Genomic DNA, 21802 nt, shown 5'->3' with positions numbered 1-21802 from the left:
ATAATTGTGCCTATTCCTAGAAACAGATAACTGATGTATCTTTGCAAATTGTTCATTTAACCGTGCCTATGGCTTCTTGCCAACCCTCAATGAGATTTTTATATTTCTTAATTATTCAATTACTACCCACAAGTAGGAGTTTAAAAATCAAATCCAGGCGGTTCCATAATAAATAGAGTATTCTCTTGAATCCTGAGTACATATAGTCAAGGAAGTTGTCCTATTGGGAAACCAGGATGGTAGGATGGGGGAAGCGTAAGTTTCCAGGGCAGGCCCTGTCCTGGGCCTGAATCCTGGCTTTGGCATGGACTGGCTCTGTGAGTGTGGGCAGGTCGCTTCTCTGAAGTCAGTTCTCTGGTCTGTACAGTAAAAATGGTGACAATACCCACCTCCCGAGGTTTCTGTAACTCTAAAGGAAAGGAGATTGTGCAAGAGAAAGTCTCTCTGTGCTGTAAAGCCTGCTCCAGCTGGTTCAATTGTTAATCCCTTGTGTGCTTCAGGTCTCAGCAGCTGGAGAACCCACCAGCCGGAAAGGAAGATCCTTCCGACAATGATCTGCCCATCACCTCGGAAGGCAACCCCAAACCTGAAGCCCACCTGCCCTCCATCTGCCTCAAGCAGGTGTTCCCCAAGTATGCCAAGCAGTTCAACTACCTGCGCCTGGTGGACAGGATGGCAAACTTGTTTATCCGGTTCCTGGGAATCAAGGGGACAATGAAGTTAGGACCAACAGGCTTCCGTACCTTCATAAGGTCAGTGAGACCGGCCCTTCTGACCTGGGCTGCGGGCAGGGTAGGGTCCAGCCCCACTTCTGGCCAGTCCCATCTGCCCTACTGCTGCTGGGGGCTGGGGGCTCTGGTGCTGGGTCAGGGCCCCCCTACGGTTGGATCTGACCAGTGTCTTCTTTGTTGAATGAATGAATGAATGAATGAATGGATATTATGAGTGTGTCAGCATTCACAACCTTATGTTGTGGTTAAAAAACAATTCTGTGCTACCTTGAACCAGGTCTTGAAACCACATATAAGTAATCCCCCTGCCCCCCCTCCCCTCCCCGGACTCAGACAGACCTGGGCTTCCTGAACTGGGCTGATGTTCTCCCAGCAGCATGTGGCTGCGTGGGGAGTGTTTATGAAGCCACAGCCAAGAGACAAGGCACATCTTTCCAAAGTGTCAGTTTTAGGAGAGAAAAGTTAAATAATTCAGTCAATAAATAATTTAACATGTTTGCTCTACTATAAAGATAACAAGGTTATATTATAGAGTATAATACACATTTTGCATGATTTTCAAGATAAAACTAGATTTTTGCTGACACCTATGAAATAAGCCATTGCCACTTAATCTCTGTAGATTATTCATCATTTGCCTCTTACCTGGGACACGTGGGGGCAATACGGGAGCATGTACTAGCTGTGTAACCCTTGGGCAAATTAATGACCATCTCTGAACCTCGATGGACCTATCAAATGGGGTGAAGCTCCTTGTACCCCAGCACAGTGTGTTGTACACCTCAGACAAACTGTCAGCATTGATGCTACCGTTGTTTTTCTCATCATTGCTTTTACTATCTCTACCTTGCTCCTCAAAGTCACACACTTCATGGTTTATTCACTAAAGCAAATAATTAGAAGTTTTGACTGAGGAACCATTTTTGTCCCAGTTTTCTCTAAGGGAATTTTACAAACTCTAACTCTAACTCTGATGTTTCTGATAGAATGTTAAACGGCAGTATTAGCAGAATTTTTGCCATTTCAGTAACCCTGAAGTAGTATTTGCTCGGTGATTTTGAGAAGGGCTTTGTGTTAGTTTCAGGGGCAAAAAGAAAGCTAGTGGAAGAGCACAGGCTTTGGGGTCTGGCTTCAAAGCCAAGTGCATTGCTGTGTGGCTTTGGGCAAGTCGCTTGTCTCCTCTGAGTCTCATCGGTAAAATGGGAACAATCTCTCCTGCCTTGCAAGGTTATCATGAGGTTGGGATATAATATATCATAAAACACCTGGCCCAGTGCCTAGTTCAGGGGAGCTGTTTGTTAAATGGGAGTCTGATTATTATTTCTAGTAGGCAGTTGAAATTTCAAGAAAGTCAACAGACACATGTTATTTGTCTGAGAAAATAACAACACCCTCTGACTCGCTTAGGAATTTCATTTGATGTGCAGTAATGGATAACCACCTTTAAATAGTTTAGATAGTGCGATTCGTTTCTGTCGTATAACAGGAAGTTTGGCAGTGGGGGTTCTCGGGCTGGTTAATGGCTCCACAAAGTAGTCAGCACCCACTTTCTGTCTTTCTGCTCATCCATCCTCAGCATGAGCTTCTAGCTTCAGAGTTGCCTTGTGTTCACAAGGTGGCTGCTCAAAATCCAGCCATCATGGCCAAGTTCCAGGCAGGAAGGAGGAAGAAAAGAGGATGTGCAGAAGGCCTCTGCCAAATGAATTAGACCCTTTTCCAAAGCTTTCCAGAAGCTGTATTCAATGACTTCCATTTCATCTATCTTCTTGGCCACTGCCATCTGCATGGGAGGCTGGGAAATAGAATTGTTCTGTATATATTGCTGTCCTAATACAGTGACGACAACGAGGAAGAGGAGAAAAATAGGTAAACATTCTCTGCCCCTTTGTGATTGCTGTGGCCTGGGACATAGGGAAACAGCTCAGTGACAGGGGCCCCGAGTCATGAGGGCTCTTGAGGTGCCGTGGACATGTGCAGGGACACAGGGGAGTGATGAGGGTGCGCAGTCTTCTCTCAGCATGACACGTCCAGGGGCTTAGACCTTCCAGAGCAAAGGCAGGAGCTTCCTGGGCCCTTCCCAGCCCCTGTGCCATTGCACAGAAGGGTCCACTCAAGACCCACAAGAGTAAGGGATGGCCCTAACTGGTTTGGCTCAGTGGATAGAGCGTCGGCCTGCGGTCTGAAAGCTCCCAGGTTCGATTCCAGTCAAGGGCATGTACCTTGGTTGCGGGCACATCCCCAGTAGGAGGTGTGCAGGAGGCAGCTGATCGATGTTTCTCTCTCATCGATGTTTCTAACTCTCTATCCCTCTCCCTTCCTCTCTGTAAAAAATCAATAAAATATATATATTTTTTTTAAAAAAAAGTGTGGAATGGCTCGGCTTTATGTGGACAACAGCCTGGGTGCTGCAGGGGACCTGGCCCTGGGAGGCCTGCTCTGTCTCAGCCTCGTGTGGGAAAGGACAGTGTGTGGTTTGACCCGACAACTTCCCCCGCACCCGGTAGCCACAGGACAATCAGAGATAAATAATGGAGCCCCACCCACCGTCAGGGGATTCTCAGTCTAGCAGACAGCACACAGAGAATAAGTCATTAAATGCAATCCTTGGCAGAGCCCTGGGGTAGCAGACAGAAGTGGGGACAGAAGAGGGACCCTTCCCCTGCCTGGTGGAACCAAGGCAGCCCCGAGGAGGCAGGCTTGGACTGTTACAAGCCGGAGTCTGCCTGCGAGTGAAGGAGGGCTTCCCCATCCAGGAGCAGGGAGAGCCTGAGAATGGCGTTCATGAGTGGCTCGTGTTCAGAAATTAGGAAAAGTTGATCATCAGGCTAAATTGATGGTGGGAACTGAATGCTTCTTTTTTTTCCTAATAAAATTCTACTAAAAGGAAAGAGCGAGGGGGGTTAGAAAAGCTAGTGAACCATAGGAATCACACTCTCCGGTGCCCCCAGGAGCAGGCGGGAAGCCACCCAGACGCAGTGACTGATCTGGAGAAGGAGGGGCGGACGGCTGGAGCCTGGAGAGCGCACCGCGGGGAGGATACCTGGGCTAGCAGCCCCAGCTTGTGATTTTTCAGGAGAAACTAGAACTGCTGGTTTCTGTGTAGAACCTCAATATACGTGTATCAGTGTTGGCCATTCAGAAAATAACTTTTAAACCAGGGGTGGGCAAACTTTTTGACTCGAGGGCCACAATGGGTTCTTAAACTGGACCGGAGGGCCGGGCCGGAACAAAAGCATGGATGGAGTGTTTGTGTGAACTAATATAAATTCAAAGTAAACATCATTACATAAAAGGGTACGGTCTTTTTTTTTCAATAGTTTTATTCATTTCAAACGGGCCGGATCCGGCCCATGGGCCGTAGTTTGCCCACGGCTATTTTAAACCCTATGGGGGTTGAGTGAAAGCATGGCTCCATCGAGAGCACGGGCGTGTGAGCTTCGGTGTGAGAAGCCAGGAGCACAGTAAGAGGACTACTGTGTCCACACACCGCCCTGAAAAGAAAGCAACAGGGAATGGTTCTCGCCAAGAAGATTCCTACAATGCACTCAGACTGGAACTGGGTGATGTCAGAAATATGGCTACAAATCTGTCTCTGTGTGATCAGCTTTCTGCTTTTCCATCCCTTTGTTCTCTATAATTAAGGGCATTTGCATGAAAAAATGATTTTGTGATGTTAGAGACTGTTAGGTCCTGCAGCCATCATTCCCCATCTGTGTTAGTGTGTGTGAGAGGGAGGACAGCGACCGTGAGAAGGGAGCACGATGTTTGCAGGGGATGGCGATGTCTGCAGTGGGATGGCGATGTCTGCAGTGGGGTGGCGATGTCTGCAGGGGATGGCGATGTCTGCAGTGGGATGGCGATGTCTGCAGTGGGGTGGCGATGTCTGCAGTGGGGTGGCGATGTCTGCAGTGGGGTGGCGATGTCTGCAGGGGATGGCGATGTCTGCAGTGGGATGGCGATGTCTGCAGGGGATGGCGATGTCTGCAGTGGGGTGGCGATGTCTGCAGGGGATGGCGATGTCTGCAGTGGGATGGCGATGTCTGCAGGGGATGGCGATGTCTGCAGTGGGGTGGCGATGTCTGCAGTGGGATGGCGATGTCTGCAGGGGATGGCGATGTCTGCAGGGGATGGCGACGTCTGCAGTGGGGTGGCGACGTCTGCAGTGGGGTGGCGATGTCTGCAGGGATGGCGGTGTCTGCAGGGGGGTAGCAATGTCTGCAGGGGATGGCGATGTCTGCAGGGGATGGCGTTGTCTGCAGGGGATGGCGATGTCTGCAGTGGGGTAGCGATGTCCGCAGGGGATGGCGATGTCTGCAGTGGGGTAGCGATGTCTGCAGTGGGGTAGCGATGTCTGCAGGGGATGGCGATGTCTGCAGTGGGGTAGCGATGTCTGCAGGGGATGGCGATGTCTGCAGGGGATGGCGATGTCTGCAGGTGGGATGGCGGCAGCAGAGCAGATGGGCTCAGACAGTGAGCCCCCCCAAATCCCCAACACACACACACACACACACACACACACACGGCAGCAAGTGTCCTGAGTAATTAAGATACAGGAAGAAATAGAGAAAACGTTGCATGGCTGTTAATATATTTTTCCTTTTTAAAATGTACCAAGAGATCCCAACAGCAATTTAATCATAAAAGACAATACCCTCTGCTTTCAGGTTTATCTGAGTATGTTCGGCCTTGCCAGCTAAATTTAACAACAAGCATTTTCTCTTGCTAACAACTATTCTCCCTCTCTCCTTTGCACTTCATTTAAAACTCGCTTCGTTATAAATTAATAGTAGTTATGCCTTATGTCACATTGAACCAAGTGACTTCTCTGGAGCACTGCTCGGGAAACACACACGTTGGCCGGACAGACGGAGCCTCCATTCAGAGCCCACACAGGGCAGAGGCTGTCCTTGCCTCTCATCGCTACCACCACTCTCTCTCTCTCCACGTTCCTCGCAGAGAACTGGAGGGAACAAAATAGCCAACATTCCAGCTGAATTTATTTCCAGTGACCATCGCTCACAGTGTGCTGCACAGATCAGCAGTTTCAGGAGTGAGTTATGCTAATGCCGGTCCGGCCATGTCCTATTTTTCTCTTCCACCAGGAAATGAGGAATAACGAACTGTCGTTCTCTTGTCTAGACTTAACTGTCTAACCAGCTTTTCCTGTCATCTCCTTGGGAGGCACATAAGAGTAGCACAAATTACTATGAATTAAGTGCCTCTTTCTCTGTCTCCTCTTTATTATTATTTCATAATAATTGCTGGGGTGTGGAGACTTCTCTTTCTCTGAGAAACAGAAATGATCTGGCTCCTCAGTGTGACAGCTTCCTCTGAGAGAAATGCATTTGTGTTGTTTTCCTGCGCCTGGATTGCTAATTTGGGGGCGTCCTGTGTAATTCACTAAGAACACGGTTTCCGAGCGTGTCCTCCATCAGGATTTGACATCAGTTCCCACACACTGCACTGCCGTCTCCGGAGCCCGAGAACTAAACAGTTTGCCGCAACTGGGTTGGTTTCTAGACAATGGAGGCGGCTGCCCCACACCCTGAGCGTTTTTGCTTCGTGCAGACTGCCCTCCTCGGAGATCCGCCCTCATCCCTCCGTGGTCTCTGATCCTGGTCTCCTTTTAAGTTAGAAAATGGTTTTCCCTTTTTCCCCATTCTGCCCCCTTCTCTCAAAAGAAGATATTAATAGGCTTCATAATGGGTAGCTGTGGAGGGGGGGGTGTTTTTTTCTGAGAGGCAACATGGTGTATTAGAATGTTCAAGAAGGGAAGTGTAAGGGGTCTTGCCTCTCCTCTGGCATTAACTCCTCCGTGACTTTGAAAATCCCCCTCTTCCCTGATGATCTCTTTCTGGCAATATTGTGAGTCCACACCTGGGGTTGCAATAGCCGTTAATATGCTATCGGCATCATTAACCGGAGTTGCTTCCCCTCGCCCCCTAGGTGTTTAGATAGTGGCTTGTGTTTTTTAAAACCAATATTGATCATTGTTAGTTTTCACCTTATAGACACGTCTCCAGGTAAAAATAATCTCCGTCTCTGCACAAAGAAGGATGAACACAAAAGAAATTCTATAAATAGGATTTTATGGAGTGGAAAAAGTTGGCGTCTAAATTTCCCATGAGATGTTGGTAGTTGTTGAAAGGAAATGGGGATGATCATTTCAAATCCTTCTATATTTGGGATCCTAATGAACTTGAATGATTTGTGATTCTCTCCCATCATCTGTGCCCAAATTCCTTTGATTCTAAAAACAAAACATTTCTTCAAGCTGTTTTTGCATCATGGAGGAAGGCTGGGAGTACTTGTCACTTCCCCACATGTTCCAGGCACTAAGCTAGTCCTCAAAACAGTTTCGTATGGTGAGTAGCCTGATTTTTGTACAAATAAGGGAATTTAGATGCAGAGAGTGTCAGTGACTTACTCAAGGTCACACAGCAAGTTCAAGGTTCAGGATCCTGTGCGTTTGACTCCACAGCTCAATTTCCCCATGTACATTGCTAGCCCATATTAGGAGTTTTTCTGGCTTCTCATGGCACCATATTGATTGGACTCCTCTTCTACTGAAGACTTTATCCTTTAGACATTTGAAGAACTGCATCCCAGGACATTAAGGGAAACTGTCTTAAGGATTCAGGGCTACCAAGGCTTCACATTTTTACCCCAGACTCTGAGGTCACTTTCACTTCCGAGAGTGGTACCCGAGACTGACTCTGCTTTGCATCACTTATTGGGCCCAGAATACTGCCTGATGTAGTGGACACAAAATAAATTCTGCATTGAGTGGATGGATGGATGAAAATTAATTCTAAAGTCTTGAACCCCAGAGTCCTTCCCTTTTGGAATGTCTATTGAGAATGTTATAACCACAGAGACAAATCTGGAAGAACCTGAATTCCAGTGACCCTGTCATTGTCCCAGCCTTATATCCCAGAGATTCCCAGCAGGGGCTCTCTACTGTCTCCTGATTTCCTGGGACCCCCGGAGACTTTGAGTCTTGCATCCTGGGTTCTTCCTGGGGCCCAGGGCTGGGCCACCTCACCATATCTCCCCAAAGCTCCCAAGTCGGCCACCCTACTCTCCAGAGGATGACTTGATGTGAATTCCAGCTGTGTAATTTCGGGCTGAGTCTCAGCTTACCCATCACTGAAATGGGACTAAGAATACTTCCCTCATAGAGCAGTTGTAAAGACCCAGAGAGCTAATGGGCAGGAAAAGGCCTGGCATGCAGATGGTGTCCCCCAAACTGCCTACAGAATCCAAATCCTTTTAAAGCACTTCCTGCCCGCTGCAGCCAGCATGGATTCCTCCCGTCCCCGTCCCCGCAGCAGATGTTGCGATCTGTACTTGCCGGCATCACCCGGGAGAATGAGTTTCCTTGGAACGGGGATAAGTGGAGAATTCTTTTTGGTAAATTACGGCTCCTGCTAAAGGGTCGACACTTCTATTTTCCACCTGTCAGGAGAAAAAATAACTACACACCAGCGGTCAGTTCGGTTTCACTCTTTATACTCTATTAACCCACAGAGCAAGCTGCAGCGCTCCTGTCCTGGGGGGAGCAGGGAGCCCAGAGGACACTCATATGATAATTAGAGAAAACCATGGCCACGCCCTTCCTGATGAAGCTTTGGGAGGGAGCAGTGCAGGGCGTTGGAATACCTGGGGAGAGACGAGCCCCGCCCCAGGGAACCCAATAGAGATAGTCATCATGGTGACCGGGGAAGTGACAAGCTCAGCGTCCACTGACATGTTGTTACTGGGGCTCAATAACTGTGCACTGATGTGCTTTGAAGTCTGCCACCGTGACTGGTGATTGAAATATGGAGCCAGCCCAGGAGGAAGCAGGATGTGAATTGATGGCTTAAGAAATATGCACAGGGCTGGCAGGGAAGAAAGGAAGGTAATGGGGTGAAGCCAGAGAGTGTGCTAGCATATAAGGAGCACCAGCCTCGATCCATGCTCCTGCCAGCACACTTCTGGCACCCTTGTTAGGGATGTGCGTGGGTTTGGAGAGGGGCCTCTGCAATGGCCAAATCCTGCTTGCCAATCAACCCCTGGCCTGTCGGCTTCCTAAGGAAGATATTCACACAAGGGATGATGACAAATGGAAGCACAAAGAACCATTTTATCATTAGCTGGGGGCGATGGATGTGGACATGTTTGGAAAGTTGAAAGCAGCATTGGATGTAGTTCAGCCAATGGACAGCTATCCCAGAGGTCTCACTTTCAGGGTTGTTGCCGGGAGCCGGTCCATGCTTGCTGTTTCAAGGGACCTGGCATATATGGCATACTGTTCTTAATATGTTTGCTCACCTTCTTGGCACTATGTGTTTTAACCAAGGTCTCTGAGAAAGGTTGTTTCCCCAGGTAGGGATTTTCCCCTGAAGTTAGGGAGGGAATAAAACCTCTTAACTAGTGCCAGGTGGGTAATTAATCACTTTAACTATGAACAATCATGCTTAAGCTACATAATCTTTACTCTCTGGAATGGAGATAAGAAACGCCCTAACCTTTGTAATAGAGATTGATAGGATTGAGTCAACTGGTATAAATACAGATGTAATAAGACAGCGACAGACAGAACTTAGAATACGGAACCAGAAGAAGACAGAACCAGGAGGCACAGAACCTACACAGAACGTTCTCTAGAGACAGAAGAACTTCGCTGGAGAGAACATGGCAAAAGATCCTGGACAGAAACTGACCTCAGAACTTAGAGACAGAACCTAGCGAGAGAACATGGCAAAAGATCCTGGACTGAACCTGACTACAGAAATTGGCAAGAGAACCTGACTAGAACCTGGTGACCGAACCTGGATGGAGAACCTGGACAGAACCTGGCTGGAGAACCTAGCAAGAGAACATGGACACAGAACCTGGCTGGATATCCTGGCTAGAGATCCTGGCTAGGCTGCTGATCAACTGAACAGTGTCTCCATGTCATTCCTTCTTCGCCGACTCCTTCCACACCTTTGGGGACCCCTGGACCTGCTGGGGTTGGACCCTGGCAGGTTGTCAGGCAAATCCAGCCAGTGTTGGGATCTCCTCACAGCACAGGCCAGGCCAGGGGAGCCGAGCCCTGCACCCACACATTGACTTGCCAGCAGCATTCCTCCAGACTGGACAGGGCCACTCACCACAAGGTCAGCCACAGGCAACCTCTCACAGGCCGAGATGGCTCAAGTTCTGGAGGAAGAGAGGAGAAAGGGGAAAGAGATGGAGGGGGAGCCAAGAGTTGTCATGTGCCAGGCACCATGCCAGCTCCTCATCTCATCTTCAGATCAGCCATGTGGGCGGGTATTATTATCTTCATTTAGAGACCAACAAATAAAGGCTTGGAGGTTTAAGTAAGTCGCAGGATTTCAATCCTGGTCTGTCGAATGCCCAAATCGTGCTCTTTTTTGTGTGCCAGACTGCCTCCCCACATTTCCAGACCAAAAAAAAAAACCAACAAATAAGACACAATTGGGGAGGAGGAGGATTCCAAACACCCTGTGACTTGTCAGCAGGGCGCACCATTGCTGACATCAGACTGAGAACCTGGCTCTCTTGGCCTCTCTGCTTGTAAACTAGGGGAGCTCAGAGCCCTGCCCTCTCCCTCCTCCTGTGTTTTCAGGTGACTCCCCTAAAGTCAGAAATGAGCATCAGGGGTCCCCAGCGATGCTGCCTCAGCCCACACACAGGGTGTGGGGAGCCTTGCCATTCTGCGCTGGGAGTTCTGGGCTTACAGTGCTGACTCGGGCCATGTAGAATCTCCGGGTGACAGACTGAGATGGTCAAGTGCAGAGGCGTTGAGCCCCTGTCTGCATATTTGGCCCCAGGACTTTCCTGGTGAGTGTTTCCTGGGAGAGGGGGTCACTTCTGCACAGCAGTGACACCTGCATGGGTGCCGGTGACATGCTGTTATCACTGTCACTGAGCGTGCCTCTGTCAGCTGTGGGGCACTGGCCGGAGAACACGGCACTGCAGGCCTGGCTTTCCTTCCCTCTGCAGAGACCAGCGGAGGGGAAGGGGAAGACACGTGTAGGGTGTGTTTTGGAATGTGGAGTCCCCATTTCCTCTGCAGAGCAGACAGAAACCTACATGGATGTGTAGGGACAGGTGGGCACACTTCATTACAGATGACTGCTCTTTGCAGCCCATTAAAACCCTAATTAGCCAGTACAGGAGCCCACATGATCTAACCCAGCCGTGGGCAAACTGCAGCCCGTTTGAAATGAATAAAACTATCAAAAAAAAAGACCGTACCCTTTTATGTAATGATGTTTACTTTGAATTTAGATTAGTTCACACAACACTCCATCCATGCTTTTGTTCCGGCCCTCCGGTCCAGTTTAAGAACCCATTGTGGCCCTCGAGTCAAAAAGTTTGCCCACCCCTGATCTAACCTCAACTTACATTTCCAGCCTTCTCTCCCACCGTTCCCTGCCATGCACCCTTCCTTAGCTCCAGCCCTGGGAAGGGAAGGCCTATCATATAAGGAGCACCAGTCTCATCCAGGCACCTGATATGATCATTAGAGAAAACCGTGTGGGGACACAGCCCAGGCAGAGGCCTGGACGCAAGACAGAACAGGATGGGTTTGGCGCAGTAGTGACGTGTCCCTTCTCGTCTTTTGCAGGAATTGCAAGCTGAGCAGCAGCAGCTTGTCTATGGCCGCCGTGGACATCCTCTACATCGACATCACAAGGAGATGGAACTCCATGACCCTGGACCAGCGGGATTCAGGTACCTGGTGACTGGCCTCCACCATGACCCGTGGGAGTTCAGTACATTTTCTATTCCTTCTCTTTCAGGGTCAAGGTGGGGGAAGGAGAAAGGTTATTCCATCAGTGTGAGGGATTGAGCTGAATTTGAGTTCAGGGGCACTGTCTGCTACAAGGCTGTGCCCACCCAAATTCTAATTCCCCCAGTAGAATCCCTTCTTTTTGCTTAAGGCTTTGGTTCCATTCATACTGGGAATACTCTGTCACCTGTTTTTTCATTCTTCCCTCTGCACACACTCGCCAAGCACATGCTGGGCTAGGCCCTGGATGGACCAGAATGAAGAGCGCTTGGTTCTCACCCTGAAAAAATTTGCTGTCGAGTGGGAGGCCGATGAGAACACAACACCAGTGCAGTGGGATGTGTGCTGTGGGAGGGAAGCACAGAGAGGCTCTCGGGCACCCAGGGAGCGCTCCTAATAAGGGACACCCACAGGAGACGTCTTGGAGAGCCATGAATGCCATCAGCCGATGCACAGGGTGGGACAGAACCCCTCCAGCAGGGGTGCTGCCTGTGAAAGGCTCTGAGAACCCCAAGTGGCTTAGGTGAGCTGGAGCAAGAAGGGAGGGGAGAAGCGGAGGATGTGGGGTTGCAGGGGCTGCTGAGGCCTTGAAGGCCACACAGATGTTTCCACTTGAGCCTCCAGGTTACATGGTGTCGAGGCTTCAGTTAGAAGGATCCACCTTTAGGTGGATGAGTTTCTGATCTTTTTCCTTATAAAGGGTGTTTTTCTACAAAGTCATAATAACCATACCTGACATTGGTACCCCCATCACAAAGTTACAAAGTGCTTTCATGCAGACCCCTCAGTAAGTGTCCCCGTGCAGAAGGTATCACCAGGCTCATTTCACAGATGAGCAAACTCAGCTCTGCTCACCTGGCAGCTCCGGTCCCTTGGCACCAGCTTCCCTCCAAAAGGGACTCGCAGGGGAGGGGGCACCTGAGAGCAACTTTCTCCTGTGATTTGGTGGCGAAGACATGCAATGGGGTTGGGAGATCCAGGTTGGAACTGACTCTGCCTATTCTGGGATGTAAACTTGAAAAGCCATTTCACCTCCTAATCCCCATTTCTTCTCCTGTAAATGGTGCCAACGCCTGCTCTCCGGGTGCCTGAGGCCTCCTGTGTCAGGGGCATGAAAGCCTTTGGAGCCCTTGTTGGCAGTTAATCTTGTTAGTAGGCACCCCTTGGGGAGGATCTGGGGTGCGCTGCCTGACAGCAGGTGCTCCCTGCCAGATCCAGCGCACACCTGTGGTCTGCCCTGGGCCACAGCCTCCTGACTCAGGGACCAGCAGGCCCTTCCTGCAGGTCGGTGCTCAGGCTGCGTTTGCTGATTGGCCTCACAGTGGATAATGATGCTCCCAGCTGCCCACCTATTGTCGGGTGTTTCCTACATGCCACGCCCTCTGCCGGGCCCTTTACATGTGCAGCACTGGCTAGAATCCTCCTGGAGACGGGTGTGGTTATCTCCATTGTACAGAGAGAGAAACTGAGGCTCAGAGGCACGGCTGGTGGGTCAGGCCCTCACTCCACACTGCCACTGTCCCCTTCTCGGTTGCTTTGTCCTACTCCTGGGTCCTAGAGTAAGATGACCACCAGCTCTCAGCCTCGCTTTAATTCAGAAGCAGACCTCGGGGAATAGCAACACTCGTTGAACCCACAAGGTGAGCGCTCCTGTGCGTCTCCACAGTGGGCGTCCCTCACAGCTTCCCTGGCAGCAGGAGGGTAGGCAGATTAATTATCCTCTCGGGGGCCAGAGCGCTCGTGTGACAGTTGAGCAGACAGCTTTTGCTGACGCCTTCAGAAAGTAAAGTGTTTGCTCTGTGAGTTGAATGCGGGGAGTGGTGGCAGGATCCCGGGGAGGGGGCCAGCTGAGGGGGTGGGGTGGCAATAGAATTATTAAATATTGAAATTGATCAGGAGTTGCCGCAGGAAGCTATTTATCATGTTTTATTGCTTCAAACTAGCATTACCATCTGGCCCGTCGTTAATTCAGAGCAGCTTTTCCTGTTTTGTTTGCCTCTTAAATTGCTCCCTGGACATGGAACCCATGGGGGGTGCCCACAGTAGAGGCATGGAGAGATTTTCTGGGGTCTGCCAGCTTTCTGGGGTCTGCTGACCAAGCTAAGGAGATAAGAAAAGACTTATTTTTAGCGCATTCTGACAAGAGAATCCTGGGCTGGGACCCTCCAGGCCTTGCGCCTGCCTTAGCTGAGAGTGTGGAGTAGTGATGGTAATAGCTACAGTTTTGAGATCGTCTCATAACGTCATCATTGCTAACCCTCACACCAGGCCTTTGAGGGGGTGAGCGTATCCCATTTTACAGATGAGGGTCCTGAGGCTCCACAAGCAAAAGCGACTTGTCTAAGACTCAGCCAGTGCATGGCCTCGGACCCAGGACACCATCCCCAGTCCAGGGCCACGCCAAGCAGTGCTTCATCCTGTGATTGACTGAGGAGGGGTAGGGCTTGTGAGGCAGGGAGGTGAAAGGTCGACTCACAGCACACAAGACCTGTGCAGGAAGGAACTGGAGTGGGAGGTGGTGCGGAGTCCAGGTGCCTGTCTCCCCTTCCTTCACGCTGGAGCTTGTACCCGTTTCCATCGCTCCTGAAAGGAAATGACAGGGTCTGGGGGAGAGGTAGTGCGGGCTGGGCATGAAAACCAGGAGTGAGAGCCCGTCTGTGCAGTGACCTCAGGGTCACTGCTGTCTCTGGCCGGTGCCCAGTCCTTGCCTCCTGAGAAGGCTGGTCCAACGCCCTGATTCTCAAAGAGAAAGAGCTTCTGATGCCTCCACGTTCTTAGGACCATCCAGGAAGGTACTGGGTGGCAAAGGAGGGCATTGTGGTTGAGTGGTGGTTCTCCTTTGGACGAGTCAGCAAGGAGACCAGAGGGTCCTTCCTTCCCCCCGTGGTGCTGGGCCCAGGATTCTCAGTTAAGTGCTGGCCAGAGGGGTGGGAGCCATGTTCCAGAGCCGCTGTGGGGCTGACAAGAAAGAAGCCAGAAGGGGGTTCTCATTCCCAAAGGGCACACACTCCTTCATTCACAGGCAGGGACTGGACATGTTAGCAGGTGTTGGGCCCTATGGAAATATATCAAGAGAAATTATATTTACAGATCCAACTGTCAAGAAAAGAATAATAATAGAGACCATTTCCTGAACATTTACTATGTGGCAGAAATAAAAAATACTTGTTATAAATGCTTATTATGAGATAGGGCTCTTATTCCCATTTGGCAGATGAGAAACCTGAGGCTTAATGAGGGGAGGCTGGGATTTCAACCAAGAGCAGCCTGCCCGTTGCCTTTGCATTATTCCCAGTCTGTAGCCTCACAAGTGCAGAGGATGCACAGTTGACACATAGGATCAATCAGGCAGGGCCAGAGCCACAAACAAAGGAAAGCAGCAGAGGAGAGATGCTGTGAGGGTTAAGAGAGAGAACACGTATAAAGCACTTAGCATGATGTGTGACCCAGAAAAGGCACTCACTATGTGTCCTGTATCCCTGAGGGCCTAGCACATGGCCCAGAGCACACAAGAGGATCTCGCTCGGTGTGCAGTGGATGTCTGATGAGCAGATGAATGTCAAAACAAAAAATGCCCGCATCCCCAAAGCAGGGAGATGTGAGTGTGAGGACCATGGTTTAGAGTAGCAGTGATCTGCTTGACAGGGTCTCCCTTTCTTGTCCTCACTGTCCAGCCTAAAACGCCAGCCAGTTTGGATAAGATCATCACCCAGTACCCACACCAGCTGTGTCCAAATGCTCATGCCCTGTCCCCTTTCTACAAGGCAGCGCAGACCTTCCTTCTGCCCTGATGAGACTTCGGTGCCCACTCAGGGGGTTAAGCCAATTCCTGAACCTTTACGAACCTACCCTTGAAATGGAGAAGAAAAAGGGTGTGTAAAAAGAGCAGTGAGGGGGAAACAACTAGTAAGAAAAAGCATGCATGTTATGAAATCTAAAGCTCAGACCATCCTTTTGAATAGGCTTGTTTTCTATTGACTTTGTTTCATTGGGCCAGGTGCACAGGATTGGATTAATCCTAATCCTTGTTCATGAGATACTTCCACCCTGGTCCATGCATAGCCTACTTTTATTTCGTTAACTTACTTGTAATAATGGCATAAGCATTCACTAACTCACTACCCAAAACAAGAGCTAAGACTTGACAGTAACCCACATATAATAGGTGGCTCTTCACGACACCAGCCCATTCCTCACTGCTCCCTCCCAAGGGACCCTCCCCTGCATCCGGTGCTCATGGTCCCTCAGCAGGCTGCCTTCCTCCCTGTTAGACTGTCAGTGACTGTTCAGGAGCTGATGGAATTCAGTAATACGCAACCTCACACTCCCCAACAGGCCAGTGTAATTGTCATTTAAAAAAATTAAAGATTTCAATTTCCAATTTTAAAATTTCTAGCAGAACACAGGAATCCAGCTGAGGGCACTACCAGCACACCTGGGGTGTGGTGGCCTCTGGTTGCACAGCATCAAATGAAGAAATGAGTCTGTCAGTGAAGTTGAAGTTACTTCATGTAAATTGTGCTCACGAGCTGCTCCTCATCATTGAGACTCTGCTCTCAAATCTTCCGAGTGGCCTCTCACTTCTCTGTGGAGAGACGAGGACAGCATCCAGATTGGGCAATGAAAGGAGGGGTCGGCGGTGTCCTCGTTGAGAAACAGACATCTCACTTGCAAAGGGGACATGTGAGTCCAGCACCTGGGCATCTAACACAGGACCAGTGTCTCGGGGCTTCTGGCCCCTAACAACTGTGTCCACTTTGCAACCAGATGTTTTGCTGTTTTAAGATATAAGCTAAAGGTCCCTCCAAGTAACCAAGGGAACAAGATTACAAAGCAAGAAAAAGTAGACTGGAGAGTCCCCCCGCCCCCCACCCATGCAAGCATGAGTGAGGGACACCTGTATGGGTGTACAGCACACATGAGCACATATACACATCCCTTGTTCACAGAGAGAAATCTAAGAGTGACATGGTTTAATGTCTGATAGACTCTTTGACCAAATAAGAAACATGTCTTCCACTGCTTGAAGAACGCCTGAGCTACATGCCCTCCCTCCTGGGGCTGCCTTGTTTGGCAATATAACCAAAACCCAGGGCTCTGGGAGCTGCCATACCTGCCTTTGACCCTGGGCTCCATGACTTGCTCCCTGTGTAGCCTCTGCAAGTTGTGTGCCTTCCTCTGGGCCTTGTGCTCGCCCTCTGTGAAGTGGAGCTGATCATGAAATCATTGCCATGGATGAAGTGCGGGAAGCACCCAGAACAGGGTCTGCCGCAGGGAACGTTCAGTAAGCGAGGCTGCTACTGTTGCTATCCTGTCACTCTCACTGCACCCCTCTCAGGAAGTGAATCCTGGACACCACTCAAGCCAGGCGCCTGCAGGTGTTGGGAGCAAACAGGAGCAAGTGCCTGCCTTGAGATGCTCACAGCCTGGGAGAGGGATGAGACAGGGGGCAACAGACATCCGTTGGTGCCTGACAGAGTGCTGGGCCCTCCTCGCCTCTCTCTCCAAGACTGCCCTCCCGCCTTGGCTGGACTGTTGCTGTAACAGCCTACTGCCTGCCTGCCTCTTTGACCTGCACTGTGTGGCTGAGGACGGGAACCCCTGGGTGCAGCTCAGGCAAGTGGGGGTGGTGGGGACTGAGGCCCGGGAAGGCTGGGATGCAGCAGGACATGCAGCGAGGAGGCCTCAGGGCTGCAGGCCTGAACAGCCAGAACCAGTCTCTCTCTCTTTGGCCCTACCATGGCCCCTGAAGACCAGTCTGTACCATTCCTCAATATGTCTGCTCTCACACTGGTGGGCACTTGCTGGCTGCCCTGGGATGACCATGTCGGCCACTAGCCCTCTTCTACATCACCTCTTAATTCAGAGCCGACCACCAGCTGCCTATAGTCACTGGTCTCATGACTCCAGCTCAGTGAGTGAGTGGGCGCCTGACTGACTGGATGCCTTCCCACTCACAGGCCATCGGTAGCCCCACACACACTCTCTCCCTCCAGGTGGCCGGCCACCTTGGAGGTCCTCCACTGCAGGCACTTGGATGTGCAGGAAACCCCTCCCCTTGCACACTGTCGCCTCAAGGAGCCTTCCTCAGCCCTCCAGCTGGGCCAGTCCCCCTTCCCATGGCTCCAACAGCATCCAGCCCTGCTCCTTGACCACACAGATCACGACACTAATTCAACCCTGGAATCAGAGTGTGTATCTGCCCCTTAAGCTGGACTAACCTCCATGAAGAAAAACTATTCCTGCCTTAAGCCTGACGCTGTGCCTGGCACACAGTAGGTACACAACAAACCCAAGTCCAGTAGAGGAGGCGTTAGACCCCGACAATGAGCTGATCTTGTGGGTGTCTGAGTCGTGTTATTATTTCTCCACAAATTTCCTCACTGGACTTCAGATCGCCTGCCTCCTATATTTTCATTAGCTGGAATGAGCCCCACTGAAATGTATTTGGTTAACGAGGTACTGAAATATTTGAAAGTGTTTTTACTTGGAATGTTTAGCACAGCGGTGCTTATGCACACACATGGATGCCCCCCTCCCTCTGAAATTCGGGGCCCAAGGATAACTAGGCAGGTTGCACGCAGCGCCTCACACGACGTGTCTGGAACAAGTGACATTCTTCGGCCTTGAAATCATCTCGGAGTCAGATGGGCCTCTCTGGATGTGCGCCCTACACGCTTACCAAATAGTCGGTGTCAGAACTATTTTAATAAAAGCAAGTGAGCCAAGAGAAACGCCAGCTCCCTCTCCCTCGCACAGACACTTCTCTTCAGCCGTTAGCGGCAGGCTGCGCTTTCTGTAATTCCGCTTCCCTTGGTGAGGACCGCCAGGAGCCCTGTGTTCACACCACAGCCCCTTGGGCAGGCCAGCGCCTGCTCTTCATCATCCTCTCCTCACCTCCAGGACGCAGGGACCAGGAGCCCCGCCCACTGTCTGGCCTCAGGACCCGAAAAAGAGAGAAAGAAAACAGGAATGGCTTTTTATGCAGCAGTCCCCTTTTCTCAGACTTGCTGCTTACCCTTTCCAGATCTTGCAGGAATAGCAGCGGCAATATGGAGTGTTGTGGGGAAAGCATGAGCAACAGAGTCAGATGGGCTGTTCAATACCCCGCATCTCTCTCTGGGAGCCCCAAGGAGGGGCACTTCAGCTCTGGGAGCTGCAGTTTCTCTTAAAACAGAACGGGTGACATCCACTTTGCCTTGTTGTAAAGATTTAGTAAGGAAGGAAGGAAACGGGAGCTCCTTTTCTCTTTGTTTGAACCACCATCGTTGTTCCTGGCACATGCGTATGGTTTACAGATTACAAAACAGTTTTCCAGTCCATTTGTTCATACTCCTGTGGGCTCAGTCTTATCCACAGAACTCCATTTAGGGAGGAGGAAACCAAGGCTCAGGGGGGTAAAGAGGTGCTTGGGGGCAGAGCAGGCACTGGGTCCGGAACCTCCATGCTATGCTGCCTGGGGAAGTGACAGTAGTCACAAGCTCCTGACGTGGAAGGACCATGTCAATCCAAAAATGTCCCAGGCCCAAGAGCCCAGTCGGTGATTGGGGCATCCCTAAGCGTTGGGCAGAGTTGTGTGTGGTATTTCTGAACCATAGTCCCTGGGATGGATGCACTACAGTTTTTTAATCCATTCACCTACTGAAGGACATCTGGTTGCTTCTGATTTTTGGTGATTATGAAAAAAGCTACTGTAAACATTCGTTTGCCGGATCTGAGTGAACATAAATTTTAAACAACTGTGGGCAAATACCTAGAAACATGATTGCTGGATTGTATGTTAAAACCATGTTTAGCTTTTAAGAAATTGCCAGTCTTTAAGTGGCCTTACCATTTCACATTCCCACCAGGAATTATTGGGAGTTCCTGTTGTGCCACGTCCTGTCAGCACGTGGTATTGTCAGGTTTTTTGATTTGGCCAATCTAACAAGTGTGTAGTGTGTTGTAGATATGCTTTATCAAGTGGAGGAGTTCCCCCCATTCCTAGTTTGCTGAGAGGTATTTTTGTTGTTTGTTTGTTTGGCTGGTTGCTGCTTTAAAATCATGGTTGGGTGTTGGATTTTGTCAAATGCTTTTCCTGCATCCATCATTGTGGGCCTATGACTTTTCTTCTTCAGCCTGTTGTTGTGAAAGATTACATCATTTGACTTTTGAATGTTCAGGCAGCCTTGCATGCCTAGAACAAACCCCACTGGTCATGGTATAGAATTCTTTTTATACATTGTTGGGTTCAATTTGCTAACATTTTGTTGAGGGTTTTTGCTTGTGTTTATAAGAGATATTGATCTGTAGTTTTCCTTTCTGGAAATGCCATTATCTGGTTCTGATATTAGCGTATGCTGGCCTCATGAAATGAATTAGGATGTGTTTCCCTCTGCTTCTGTACTCTGTAAGAGTTTGCAGAGAATTTGTACTGTTTCTTTCTTAAATATTGGGTAGAATTTATCAGTGAAGCCATCAGGGCCTACTGCTTTCTTTTTTGGAAAGTTATTAATTGTTCATTAAATTTCTTTAATGGATACATAAGCCTATTCAGATTATCTGTTTCTCCTTGTGTGAGTTTTAGTAAATTGCATCTCTCAAAAAATTGGACCATTGCATCTTAAGTTACCAAATTTGTGGGCATAGTGTTATTCATAATATTCTTTTATTTTTAATGTTCACAGGATCAGGAGTGATGCTCTCATTTCTGATGTTAGTAATTTTAAATTACTAATTAATAGTCTAGTAAATCATCTTTTTTTATTTCTTGGGTTGCCTGACTACAGGTTATCAATTTTATTGATCTTTTCAGAGATGCACCTTTTATGTTAATTCATTTTCTCTATTGAGTTCCTGTTTTTTGTTTTTTTGGTTTTTTTTAAAAAAAATATATTTTTATTGATTTTTTACAGAGAGGAAGGGAGAGAGATAGAGAGTTAGAAACATCGATGAGAGAGAAACATCGATCAGCTGCCTCTTGCACATCTTCTACTGGGGATGTGCCCGCAACCCAAGTACATGCCCTTGACCGGAATCGAACCCGGGACCTTTCAGTCTGCAGGCCGACGCTCTATCCACTGAGCCAAACCGGTTTCGGCCGAGTTCCTGTTTTTAATGTCATTGATTTATACTGTAATTTTTATTATTTCTTTTCTTCTCCCTACTCTGGATTTAATTTGCTCTTCTTTTTCTAGTTTCCTAAGGTGGAAGCTCAGATGATTGATTTAAATATCTAAAATATATGCATTCAATGCTATAAATTTCCCTCTAAGCACTGCTTTCACTGCATCCCACAAAATTCAGTAAGTTCTATTTTTATATTTATTTAGTTCAAAATATTTTAAGATTTCTCTTGAGACTTATTTTTGACGCATATATCGTTTAGACATGTACTATTTAATCTCCAAATACTTTGGGACTGTCCCGTTCACTTTCTGTTGTTGAGCTCTAGTTTAATTCCATTGTGGTAGGAGAACAAAGTTTGAGGTTTTTATTCTATTAAATTTGTTTATGGCCCAGAATGTAGTGTCTTGTGAATGTTCCATGAGTATTCTGCTCTAGTTGGATGAAGTGTTTTGGAAATGTCAATTAGATCCAGTTGATTGATGGTGCCATTCAGTTCAACTCTCTCCTTACCGATTTTCTGCCTGCTGGACCTGTCAGTTACTGATGGAGGGGTGTTGAAATCTCTAGCTATGATAGTGGATTTGTCTCTTTTCCGTGCAGTTCTATCAATTTTATATGTATTTTGACCCTTGATTATTATGTAACGCCCACCTTTATCCCAGATAATTTTCCTTGTTCTGCAGTCCGCTTTGAAATGAATAAAGCGACTCCAACTTTGTTTTTGGCTGGTGTTAGCATGATCTGTCTTTCTCCATTTCTTTACTTTTTAATCTATGTCTATGTTTAAGGTAGGTTTCTTATAAGCCACTTGTAGTTGAGTTTTGTTTTGTTTTTTACCCACCCCAATTAAAAAATAATTTTTGTCTTTTAATTGATATATTTAAAGCATTCGATTTAAAGTAATTATTGATATAGTTGGGTCAACAGCTACCATGTTTACAACTGCTCTCTACTTGTTGCATTTGTTCATTGCTTTTTTTTTCAATCTTCCCTTCTTTTCTGTCATCTCTAGTTTTAATTGAGCATTTTATATTATTCCATTTTTTTCTTTTTTAACATATCAATTATATTTCTTTTTTTTTAAATTCACTTGTTGTCCTAGCATTTACAATGCATTTTTTCAGCTAATAAGTCCATTTTCAAATAACACTATGCCATTTCACAGACAGTGCAG

At 48.5% G+C, this 21802-nt stretch overlaps 1 protein-coding gene across 1 annotated transcript in view; it reads left to right on the top strand.

Moving 5' to 3' along the window:
- TTLL11 (tubulin tyrosine ligase like 11) overlaps positions 1-21802 on the top strand; it is a 190068-nt gene that overhangs the window by 152925 nt on the left and 15341 nt on the right. The window contains 2 exon segments of the mRNA XM_036329905.1: positions 501-752; positions 11356-11462. Coding sequence (XP_036185798.1) covers positions 501-752; positions 11356-11462 — 359 coding nt within the window.

Source organism: Myotis myotis, unplaced genomic scaffold (assembly GCF_014108235.1).
Source record: "Myotis myotis isolate mMyoMyo1 unplaced genomic scaffold, mMyoMyo1.p scaffold_m19_p_12, whole genome shotgun sequence".
Taxonomy (NCBI): domain Eukaryota; kingdom Metazoa; phylum Chordata; class Mammalia; order Chiroptera; family Vespertilionidae; genus Myotis; species Myotis myotis.
Note: the sequence above shows the minus strand (reverse complement) of the source record. Positions and strands in the feature narration are given on the sequence as shown.